The sequence below is a fragment of the Rhamphochromis longiceps genome, linkage group LG7 (genome assembly GCF_057381845.1).
Source record: "Rhamphochromis longiceps isolate RC_006_pf linkage group LG7, R_longiceps_female_GT1.1, whole genome shotgun sequence".
NCBI classification, from domain to species: Eukaryota; Metazoa; Chordata; class Actinopteri; order Cichliformes; family Cichlidae; genus Rhamphochromis; species Rhamphochromis longiceps.
The window spans coordinates 61030782-61042775 of NC_140563.1; the positions used below are offsets into that span (position 1 = coordinate 61030782).

At 40.2% G+C, this 11994-nt stretch overlaps 1 protein-coding gene across 1 annotated transcript; it reads left to right on the forward strand.

The window, feature by feature from the left end:
• Window positions 1-219: 219 nt before the first annotated feature.
• On the forward strand, window positions 220-11464 carry pskh1 (protein serine kinase H1). The gene is made up of 4 exons (XM_085414687.1): window positions 220-536; window positions 1196-1930; window positions 2924-3841; window positions 6609-11464. The coding sequence occupies exons 2-4, from the start codon at window positions 1862-1864 to the stop codon at window positions 6924-6926; spliced, it is 1305 nt and encodes a 434-aa protein (XP_085270813.1). The 5' UTR covers window positions 220-536; window positions 1196-1861; the 3' UTR covers window positions 6927-11464.
• Window positions 11465-11994: the final 530 nt, after the last annotated feature.

The window sequence follows — 11994 nt, forward strand, 5'->3', positions numbered from 1 at the left end:
CTCAATGCACTTAACAGAATAGACGGACAATAAGAAGAACACAGTGCAGACATGAAGACAGTATATTTCCAGATTTATATGTGTAGAGCTGCATATTTATAAAAATGAATAATGAGTGGATGGCTGGATACTAGTCTTTTATTTAACTATAATCTGCTTTATTTTGAAAGTCTAGGCCGGAACGCCGGCGCCTCTTGACGCTTCTCTGTGGGTGTGGGAAGGTGGTCCTGGTTGAAAAACACCGTCCAGAAAAGCAACCGACGGGATGACTTTGAGTGTTCTTGTACACTTCTTTAACATTTTGTAACACCATGAAAACAAATTAGCAAACTCTAAAAGTGACAAAGTGTCGCCAAGAAAGGCCGTGATGGATTTGAGTTGTTTGTCCTCGGGAGTAAAGTTGGGAAACTACGAGGTGAAAATGGAGAGCCCAGCTGAGTGAGAGTGGGGTGAGGAGGCTGGATTTGGCAAAAGTTGGGAGTCCTGCCTTGCTGCTAGCAGGCTAGTTAGCGTACTTAGACACTTCGCTATCTCGGGTAAGTCGAGAGGTGAGATTCAGAGTCACTCTTACGCTTTTAATGTCTGGGTTCTTAGTGAAAACTTTTAGAGACTACCCTAATGTTACTAAAGGTTGGGGAAAATCAGGTAAAGTGGGTTTTATCATAAAAAAATAAACACGAAAAAGGCCTTCACTTAAAAAAAAAAGAAAAAAAAAAGAAAAATCTCGAAGTTAAGTGTAGTTTTGCTTTAGGTTTCTTAAGTAAATGTACCCATTTTCAGTTTTATTAGTTTCAGCCTGTAACATACTCCTTAGTTCTTGTTTTGTGGTAGGTTGCTAAACATTTTGTACAAACAAAAAATAAAAATAAAGTATATCGACCAGCCTTCCAGCTCAGATATGTGACCATCTGTGTTGGTGCTCTCTTTTCATAATGGCAAAGCCTGTCACATGTCGTCTTAGTCATTCCAAAACATGTATTAATAGCTTTGATCATATATTTCTGCTGGGAGTCTGACAGTATGGCCTCATCACACAACTTCCATATAAAAGTATACTTAATTTTAATAGTGTTAAAATGAGTGACCAAAAAGCATGTATGTTAAAAGATGCCTGCTGTCATATCTGCATTTGATAAACACACAAACTTGTATTCATATTTTATTTTGTGCTTAATTTTTTCTTTGCATTTCACAGCCTCCCTTCACTGTTCTTCAGCTTGTGATTCTCCAGGGGAGTTGCTTCATGTGTGGCTAGACCGCTGCTGACATTGCAGCTTTTCCCAATGGATCATAGCGTAGTTGATGGTGGTCTTATTTTCCCTGGAAGTTTTGAATGAGTCCTGAGGACAACTTTGCATTTTCCCCCTAAAGGCAGCTCCGGTTAAGCCTGCTTTAGAGAAGCTGGATAACGCTCAGGCTAACGGCTCCCTTTCGGATCAAACTTTTTTCTTCTTTTTTTTTTTTTTGCCGTGAGCATCCACACCGGCTGTATCCATTCCATTTTCTCTGTACATTATCCTATCTGAGATGCATCCTTGATAACATCTGTGTGGCCCTGCTACAGGCCTACCGAAGCACACTGAAGACAACTAGTACCAGAGATTTGCGTAAGCTGCAGGCCCATTCAAGATGTATTCATGAGCACTTGGGAGTTGTTAAACCAGACTCAATCGCATTCATGTACTGTAACTGCTGATACCAGCTCACTGGTACTTGAGTGGATGTAATCCACTTTATTCATGAACCCTCAAGCTGAGTCTGGGTGCAGCCTGGATGTTGCTGTTAAATCGGCTGTGGCGGTGATGAGGCAGGGCTCCTGGTGGCCTGTGTGGCTGACTGGGCAGTGGCCCAAGGTGATGTGATGGGGTGCCGGAACAGTAAGGTCCTCCCTGAGCCTCCAGAGGATGTTAAGTTGGACCTGGTCAAAAAGGTCAGTAAAGATGCTGTAACTGTTAACGGTATGGTTATGGCGTATGTAATCATGCATATCAACAGCTTCACTGTCCAGATACAGTGACATGGTGGAGCTGTCCGAAATGGCTTAAAGTCACTTTGGAGGCAATTTGTTTGGTTAAAAAGGAAAATAACATATGCGGCTTTTGAATGATGTGAATATTTCATCATCATCCACAGGAGGGAAAACAATACAAAGTCAAAGTGCTTTCATAGGTACATTTATTTCAACATGAAATTTTGCTTTTAAAAGATCTAGATTACAACACAACTATGATTAAACAATGTCTCTTCATATAATATTTTTTTAGTCCTAAGTATTTGAGGGGAATCTGTTAGAAAACTAATCTGGTAGTCTTTTGACTTAATATTAATTTGTGTTTTTAAAAGTAAAACTAAAAAATTTATATATCTAATCTTTTTGAATGTGGCTAATGGGTAAATGGATTTAGTCCCTCTCTACTCAAAATTTACAATTGGGTCTCATTCATACATAACTTTTGTCTGTGGCACACTGTGGATGTATCAGGAAAACTCGGGGTTAAGTATCTTGCTCGAGGATGCCTCTCTCATGTGGACAAGAGAGAGTCAGGGATCAATGCAACAACCTTCTGATTGGCAGACAACCTGATCTATCACCTCAGCCGCAGTTCTTTTGTTACTTTACACTGAACATATTTGGTTTTGAGACTGATTAGTGGGTGCAACAAAACATTTTATTGGTCTTTTTATTTACCAACTGAAAAAAAAAATTGATTTATTCAGAAATGCTGTAAAATATCTATTGCTCCTACTTACTACACAAAGCTGCAGTGTGGAGACTGGCTGCTTTGAACACATCTAATCTGTAACTGTAGACATTGTATAGACAAAGAATATAAGTATAATTTAGTATGGTATTTTTTTAGTTGATTTCTTTCTTTCATTGATCTTCTGTGTATTTTGATGAACTGTGCTGTGTATTTTTCAGGTTGATCCTCAACCTCAGACAGATATCTATAAGCACTTCATACGAGGGGATGGCTCTGGAAGCAAGATGGGTGTGGCTGGTGGCGGAGCAGGTGACAAAGCAGAGATCACCTCCCCACATCAAGCCCAGTCTCACACTGCCACTCCCACCGCTTCAGCTCACCTCCCTAAGGACCTGTCCGAATTGCCGGATCCTCAGCGAAGGAAAGTGGCGAAATACAGAGCTAAGTTTGATCCCCGGGTTACAGCCAAGTACGAGATCAAAGCTTTGATAGGCCGGGGAAGCTTTAGCCGTGTGGTCCGCGTGGAGCACAAGAGCACCCGACAGCCATACGCAATCAAAATGATCGAGACCCGGTACCGTGAGGGGAGGGAGGTGTGCGAGTCAGAGCTGTGTGTTCTGCGTCGTGTTCGTCATACTAATATAATCCAACTCATGGAGGTCTTCGAGACAGCTGAGCGTGTCTACATGGTCATGGAGCTGGCCACTGGAGGCGAACTTTTCGATCGGATCATCGCACGCGGCTCCTTCACAGAGCGGGACGCCACACGGGTGTTGCAGATGGTGCTGGATGGCGTCAAGTATCTCCACACTTTGGGGATCACTCACCGAGACTTGAAGCCTGAGAACCTGCTCTACTACCACCCGGGACCTGATTCCAAGATCATCATCACTGATTTTGGTTTGGCCAGTAGTAGGAAAAAGGGAGGCGAGTGTTTGATGAAGACCACCTGCGGCACACCGGAGTACATAGCGCCTGAAATCCTAGTGAGGAAGCCGTACACAAACGCTGTGGACATGTGGGCGCTTGGGGTGATTTCCTACATCCTGATGAGTGGAACCATGCCCTTCGAGGACGACAATCGCATGAGGCTCTACCGGCAGATCCTCAAAGGGAAATACAGCTTTTCTGGAGAGGTGAGGAGTTAAATCTGTTGCTCACTTTTCCCTTACACCAGCACACTTCGGTCGTATTAGGAATGCATTCCTCAGACTGCAGGGGGCTTTGTCAACAGATTTCCAGGAAGTTAAGCTTGTGAGGTGAAACGGTTGTAACCCAGATACATACACTGTGTCTTTTTTTGGACTTCAAATCCTTCACAATTCTCCACTTTTTATGTGTCATTTCACGTAAACTGGTACCTTGTACACTGGAGCACTCTCAGTAATTTGTCTTTTCTAAATCAATTCAGAAGAATGCTGAGTAGTCCATTCCTTTGTTTCACAGTGTGGGATGTTAATGTTACCAAAGGGGCCCGTGGTTAATGTTTGCCCCACATACAACCACTCCAGCGTGAATAATCGCTGAGTAGTTTTGTAATATTTAATGAGAAGCAGTTGAATCATCTGAGTTTTCTGGGGATTTGGCCAGATTTTTAACTTCTCAAATATCTGACAGCTAAGATAAGGCCAGATCAGGGATGTTTAATAATTGAAAACACTTCCAAGGAGCCAGTATTTTGCTTCAGCACAGACTCTGGCTGAACCAGCTGTGCTGCATACAGAGTTTTCCTTGAAATAAGTAAATAGAGCTTTTCACTAGAACCGACCTTTACACATTTTGAGGATAAGTTTGTACTTTATAAACAGTTCAGAAGACCTCGAGAGTAACGAGAAGAATATCTCTGGACATTCACAACATTTCTTTGGCAAAAACAACAAACAGCAGAAGCTACTTTCTCGGGACATTTCTGGGACAAATTATAAACAGTGTTTATAAAATTTCCAAACAGCTGTCTCTATACGTCCAAAAGATACAGAGCAACATTTTTCATTGATCTACCATTACTCAAAGATGTAGCTGAGGTTATAGCGTCTGTGCTCATTAGCTAGTTGCTGTCCATGGCCAGTTAAGGAGTGCATGGTGGGCTTATAAGATTTTTTTTTTCTCATAAAAACAGCTGCCTGCTGTAGGCAAATCTTAGTGCTATGAAAGTAAATCACATTTCACACGTCATTTCAGCCTTTTTACAATTTTTTCATTGTAAAAATATTCATTTTGCTGTTTTATAGTTTTCTTCTTCATAAAGGTGTTTTCATTCAATGTTTGTTCACCATAAAATATTGTGTGCATGTTTTAAAGCATATTGTTGAACAGTTTCAGTTTTCAAAAGACTAAGTTGAATCTAATGTCTATCCGTGTTTGCTAGCTTGCAGTGTTTTGTGGTGCATTACTGCACTACAATTTGCAGGAACATTTGTTGGCTAATGATCGTAACCCATCCTTTAGTAGCCTGTGAATGTCTACTAGTGGTCAAACCATTCACAAGGTTTGAACTGCTTCCATATGAGTGCAGAGCATTGCCCTCAAAAGAGCTAAATACTTAGACTTAGAGACTTAGAGCTTTTTATTGTCATTGTGCAGTTTCTTGCACAGCGAAATTGGGTAGCTGAACCACAAAGGTGCTAAAGTAAGAAGAAGAGAAACCAATATACAACGAAGGCGGAAAATAAATAAATAATTAAGTAAATAGAAAGCTATACCAAATGGGCAGTACTTTTGCAAGATACCAAATCAGACTAATGAGCCTCACTTATGTGAATTCGTCAGGGTTTGCCAGTAATGCCAGTCAGAGACCTTCTGTACGTGTGGTCACGTCAATGTTTTTGAGAAATCCCAAAGCTGTTCTTGAAGAAAAGCTTGTCCTGATTGGAGGAGCTGCGGTAGAGCAGGCTTGAATGTGCTTCCCTTGGGGACGTTGGTCTTTACAGCTGTGATAAATAATATTCACATTTACAGCTCCATTCCAGGATATAACACAGCCCAGTCATTGTTATAGGGTGGGGGAGAATTGTATTGAGGTGGGTTATATGTATATATGTCATGTATTTTTAGCCAGCACTGGTGATTTACCTGCTGTGGGATTTGAAGTGGGGTAGTTGTCTGCTGGGAGACTGAAAACACAGCTAGTTGCCAAGCAGGACATTATGTAAAGTGTGTGTGTGAGAAGAGGCATGCAGGATGGATGTTCCCAATTCCTGTCTAAGTAGAAATAGTTTAACTCATCACCAGGAACTTACAGTAAAAAGAGTCCATGTCAGAGTTAACGTTAAAAAAGGCTTTTACCGAGAGTAAAAGGCTTTAACTTTTAACATCTTGAGAACAGCCACTCAAAATGTATGCATTGGGCAATTTTAATTTGCTTAATAAAATAACTTAATTAACTTATTGTAGATGCTTTACTAGTACTGCTCATTGCTGCTTTGTGTTTCTGCTGCCATCTTGTGTCCACTGGGAAAAACCCTGCCAACATTTCTCAAGATTAATGCTATAGCTACTCATTTCATGCTCTTTGAACACAAATTTTTTGCTTTGCAACTTTTGTTGGGGGACCGAAAGTGGCTTCCAATGAAAGTGTTCTCCATATATTGTTGGCGTAAATATTTTGCACATCAGTAAGCTTTTTCTGTTGGACAACCACCGATTTGTATTTCAGAGAAAATTTGTTGGTTTTATCAGATGTGCAAAGCTTTTACAAGCCTTCTGTATATACTGTTATGTTAAGGAGATGCATGGAAAGTGAAATGTTTTTGCTTCAGTCTGCTTCGACTCTTATCATTAGTTTCAGCTAGTTGTACCTAATATACAATGAACCTCTTCTATAAAGTATATAAAGAAATTTGGTAAAATTCAACCAGTTGGTTTTATTTCAGTCTTTCTCCCTTGCCTGTCTTCCCTCTGCAGCCATGGCCCAGTGTGTCCAACCTTGCCAAAGACTTTGTAGAGCGTGTTCTGACAGTGGATCCCAGTGAGCGACTTACCGCCGGTCAGGCCCTCAAGCACCCCTGGATCGTCAGCATGGCAGCCTCGTCGTCCATGAAGAACCTGCAGCGTTGCATATCTCACAACCTCCTGAAGCGTGCGTCCTCACGCTGCCACAGCACCAAGTCATCCCAGTCCACGCGCTCCAGCCGCTCAACCAAATCCAACAAGGCTCGGCGGGTGAGAGAGAAGGAGCTGCGAGAGCTGAACCGGCGCTATCAGCAGCAGTACGATGGCTGAAGCAAGGCCCAACAGCCAGCGACTGTAGCGGACCTTCTTTCTTCTTTTTTTTTTTTTTTCCTTTAAACAACACAGCAATGACTGAAGCTTTGAGTTGCTGCCAGTGTTTGGGGGGCAAAAGTGTCTTGAAGTCCCACATTTCTGCCTTAAAACAAGGATAATGACTTGACTAAATCCATGACTCTAAAATGACAAAGCTGAAAAGTAACTGAGACTGTAGAACAAGTCAGAAAGATGACAAAATCATTCAACGTCTATGGCAGTGTGTTGCAACGGCTCCATCCACTCTTTCACATTTACTTTTAGCAGGATGGTGCCTTTCACTTTCCTTGTGTTCTCCCGTTCCCTGTGTCGCTACATATTTATTTATTATTGTTGACATGATTATTAGTCTCCATTCAAATGGTCACTGGATAATGACCTTCCACAAGGATCTGTTGAACAGAGTTCTGGATACTGACATTACTAAGAGGAAAGAGATTCTTCAGAAGAGGAGGGAAACACATTCCTCTCACTCATTTCTGATTGCTGTGAATTTATTATTGTGCTAATTGTATAGACTTTGATTTGAGATGTGGTTAATCATATCGAGCTGCAACATAATCACACCGTTTTAGGCCAAAATGATTTAGTCAGTCCAAAGCTTAGCTACTCTTGCCATTATTGTTAAGATCCTAAAACTATCAAAAGATTGTGAAGCTCTTTTTTTTTTTTTTTTTTTTTTTTTTTTTTTTTTTGCGCGTCGCTGTTAAATCTTAGTTGTGTTAGGCAATAATAGATTATTGCCTAACGCAGCCTGTGTCATTTTGATTTGACATTGCTCGTAAAGTACCAGCGATGAGCCTTTCCTTGTTGTACAGCAGGGATTTGTCTTAATAATGGAAAATGGCCATTGAGTTTTCTTGATCACCGGCACGTGAATCTTAGTCACAGATACACAGGCTGCTTTGGGTTTCCATGAGCTTTTCATACTGTCTTTAGAAATGTAGCCTAGCTTTAAAATAATTGTGTAAGATTTATTATGAATTGATTATTTTCACCGAGTAATTTCCAGGTGTTATGACACTCTACCATTAGCTTATTGAGCTAGCCAAGTGACAGAAATGGCATTGCCCTGCTGTGAAAGAGCTTAACAAAGCTATGGTAAAATAATTTAAAAAATATTCTTGGAAGCATGGTAAATTTAAATTAGATTCCACAAAAGTGCCACACATTGCAAATTGTTATGATAACAGTAGAGTGACCAAGTAACTTTAGATAGGTTAGCGTTTTTGGAGCTTGCCTGTTCTTTCAAAACTGAGTAAATGCTAATTCTGAAACTCTAATATCTTTATGTAAGCATATTTAAATAAAACAAGTAGGAAATCAGATATCAAGAAATCATTTTCTCCAAAAACTTAATTTCTATTGTTGGTATTATATATGTTGTAACTGTAACATATTTTTTAAGGTGTAAGTCAGTTTAGTAAGTGTGTAGTTTGTTTCCTAAATCTTAAGAAGCACTCTATTTACAAACTTCATACATTTATTCCACTACATTTAAGTTTTGATGCAGCCTTGTCTTAAAGTCCCACCAACTTTGTCCCAAAATGTTACTCAGAACAGGAGACATATTACAGAGTATGCTTTAGAAAAATATGGAAGGAAAATGATGAAGATAAACAGACAACTGATGCTAAGCAACTGATATCTAATGTTGGGCTTGCTCTAATTGGCTTGGAGAAAATCATTTGAAAAACCCACATATAGTCATGGAGTTTGTGGAGATTAAAGGGATTGTGTTTTGGTTTTTCGTAATGTATTTAGCTTTCAGTGGATGTAAACACTCTAAAATGAAGGAGATAAAGAGTGCAGCCATGCAGCTATACAGTTTAATGCACAAGGCTTTTTTTATACAGAGACATTTTCAACTTAAGTTATAAAACATTCAAACAGCTCGCTACAAGAACTCTAGTTGATCAGATCTGCAGTAGGAGCTGCAAAGAAACTGTAGTTGTTAGTTTTTTCTGATGTTTACGGTCTAAACCATTTCCACTAAACTTATGAATATTTAGCATCGTTGCGCAATGAAGTATTGTGACCAGTGCACAAATCAGAGCTATGCTGATGAAATATCAATACCTTTAAATGAAAAAGTGATTTTTTTTTATTTTTTTTTTAAACTTTGTTGATGAAGATGGTTAAAGTGATGACTATTCCCAAGTTGATAGGGAAAAAGAATCCCAGAAGTATTACAACCAAAAGTCTCACAAATGAGATTGAAATTGTTTGTCCTTTTTGCTGTTTTTCTTTCTGGCAAAGCACTTAATGTACAGTACTGAACTGAGATTCATGATTTTCTAGTTTGTTTTTTTGTTATTTTTGTTTTTTCAGAAGGAAATTTAATGGTACTTTGCCGTCTTTCCGTCTTTGCTTTTTGAGGATTTTGCTGTGATCTTTCCTAGAGTTTAAAAGTGTGCTGTTGTGAACTTTTTAATATGTACTGGAAACCTGATCGAGCCATGTCCGCTGACCTCAGTTTTTCCTTTGCTTTTTGTCTTTTGGCTTTCACTTTTGTTCCGTGAGGCTTTGTCATCTCTCTGATGCAACTGTTTCCGTCGTCTTTGATCATTTTTAGTCTCTTCCTTTGTCCTACTGCTGTTTTTCTTAGTATTCCTGTACAGGTAAAATGCTTATTTTTATTTTTTATATATATATATATCTATATAGATATATAGATATCTATATCTCAATTAAATAGAAACTGTAAAGCGAAACTCTAATTTTCACCCTGTGCGCCCAAAAATGTTGTATTGATATCAAATGCACAGTCTGCAGGCTTTAAAGAATTTGTGTTCTTTACTGAGATATCAGCTGTAGCCGTGTTAAAAGAATGCTTTGAGTGACCTCTTGAATGATTTTTCTTTCCAACCTACAGTATTGAGTGTGTTCATTTGGTCAAAAGTGAATCAACAGTTAAAGTAAAAAAAATAAGAATTATAGCTACAGATTATGCATTTGGACTCAAAAGGGATTTCTGTAGTTGAATTAGTCATTACTGAGTGGCTGTTGTGTGTCATGTTCAGCACATTTGTAAAAAAATGTTTCCTTTCATGTTTTTATATATGTTTCATTTTATGCCAATGCTGTCTTTCTAAATGAAGTAGCCAACTCAGCACTGTTACATGAAAACAGTTCATCTTGTGTTATTGTGTCAAAATAAATGATAAACTTTGATTCCTCTGCCATTAACTTTTTAATTTTTTTTTTTTCTTTAACTCATGAGTTGTGTGTGCCAATAAAGCACCGAAACCTGACTTGCTGCTTCTTTGCACTTTCCATATTTGCAGATGGGTCAAATGTTTGTTTGTTCAAATATATTGAGAAATCCAACTATTTCCAGGGGCTTCCCAAAGATGTACCTTTGTTAGACGGCCAAACAAGATGAATAATGTAACACTACTTGCAAGTGAAAGAGGCAAAGCACTTTTAGACATGTGCCATTTAAAGAAACAAATGTTACTGTTGCACTCAAATAAATTCTTGCTCAAAGCTAAATACTAAAGTACTAAAATACTTTTAACACAAGCAGGAAGGCACAGTGGAAATGTACTAATACTAACTAGAGAAAATTGGAAAAACAGTGGGTAGTCTATTCTTCAAGCTTGGGTCCTCTACCCAGAGGCCTGGGAGCTTGAGGATCCTGTGCAACATCTTTGCTGTTCCTAGGACTGCGCTCTTCTGGACAGAGATCTCAGATGTTGTTCCCAGGATCTGCTGAACCTACTTGCACTTAGTGCTCAGATTACCACCGGGACCACTGTTACCTTCACCCTCCACATCTTCTTGAGCTCTTCTCTGAGCCCTTGGTACTTCTTGAGCTCCAAATGTTCCTTCTTCCTGATGTTGCTGTCATTCGGTATTGCTACGTCTATGACTATGGGAATCTTCCTCTGCATGTCCACCACTACTATGCCTGGTTGGTTAGCCATTACCATTTTGTCCGTATGTATCTGTAAGTCCCACGGGATCTTTAGCTCGGTCATTCTTGACCACCCTAGGGGGCGTCTCCCATTTTGACCTTGGGACTTCCAGGCCATAATCGGCACAGATCTTTCTATATACTACGCCGGCCACTTGGTTATGGTGTTCCATGTATGCCCTGCCTGCTAGCATCTTGCACCCTTCTGTTATGTGCTGGATTGTCTCAGGAGCATCTTTACACAGCCTGCACCTGGGGTCTTGCCTGGTGTGATAGACCCCAGCCTCTGTTTATCTTGTGTTTAGAACTTGTTCCTGTGCTGCCATAATTAGTGCTATCTTTCAGCCCAGGCTTGTCCAGCCAGATTTCTGGATGTCAACTACCTCCTCTATTTGCCGGTGGTACATACCATGCAGGGGTCTGTCCTTCCATGATGGTTCCTTCTCTTGCTCCTCTTTCTTGGGTTTCTGCTGCCTGAGGTATTCACTAAGCACTCGGTCAGTTGTGGGCATTTTCCAGATGTCTCGTCCTGGACTTTGGTACTGACACTCACTAGTCCCAGGCATCCTTCCTTCCATTTAGCGTATAGTGTCAGGGTGCTGGACTTGGAGTGAAACCCTCCGTGCATGGTCAGGAGCTTCCTTGTGTTAAAGTCAGTGGGTTCCATCTCCTCCTTCGGCCAGTTTATTATCCCAGCAGGGTACCTGATCTAGTTGCTCTTCGTGGTTCCCATTTGCACGTGGGATTCCCAGGTACTTGTAGCCATCCTCAATGTCTGCAATGATGCCTCTGGTAGCACGATCCCCTCAGTTCAGACAGTCTTCCCCTCTTTGTTACCATCCACCTACTTCTCCAGTCTGAATGACATTCATTCCCGGATATTCTGGTGGTGTGAATCAGTGAATTGATACCTCATTCATTCCTGGCATACAGCTTGATGTCATCCGTGTAGAGGAGGTGGCTGGTGATTGCTTTATTCTGTAGTCGGTAGCCAGTCTTGTCAATGGGGATAGAGCATCTCCTTAGTAGATCCAGCAATTGATATATACAATTAAAAACAATGAAAACAGTACATTTTAAATGTCTAAATATTTTCAAGAGTGCTCA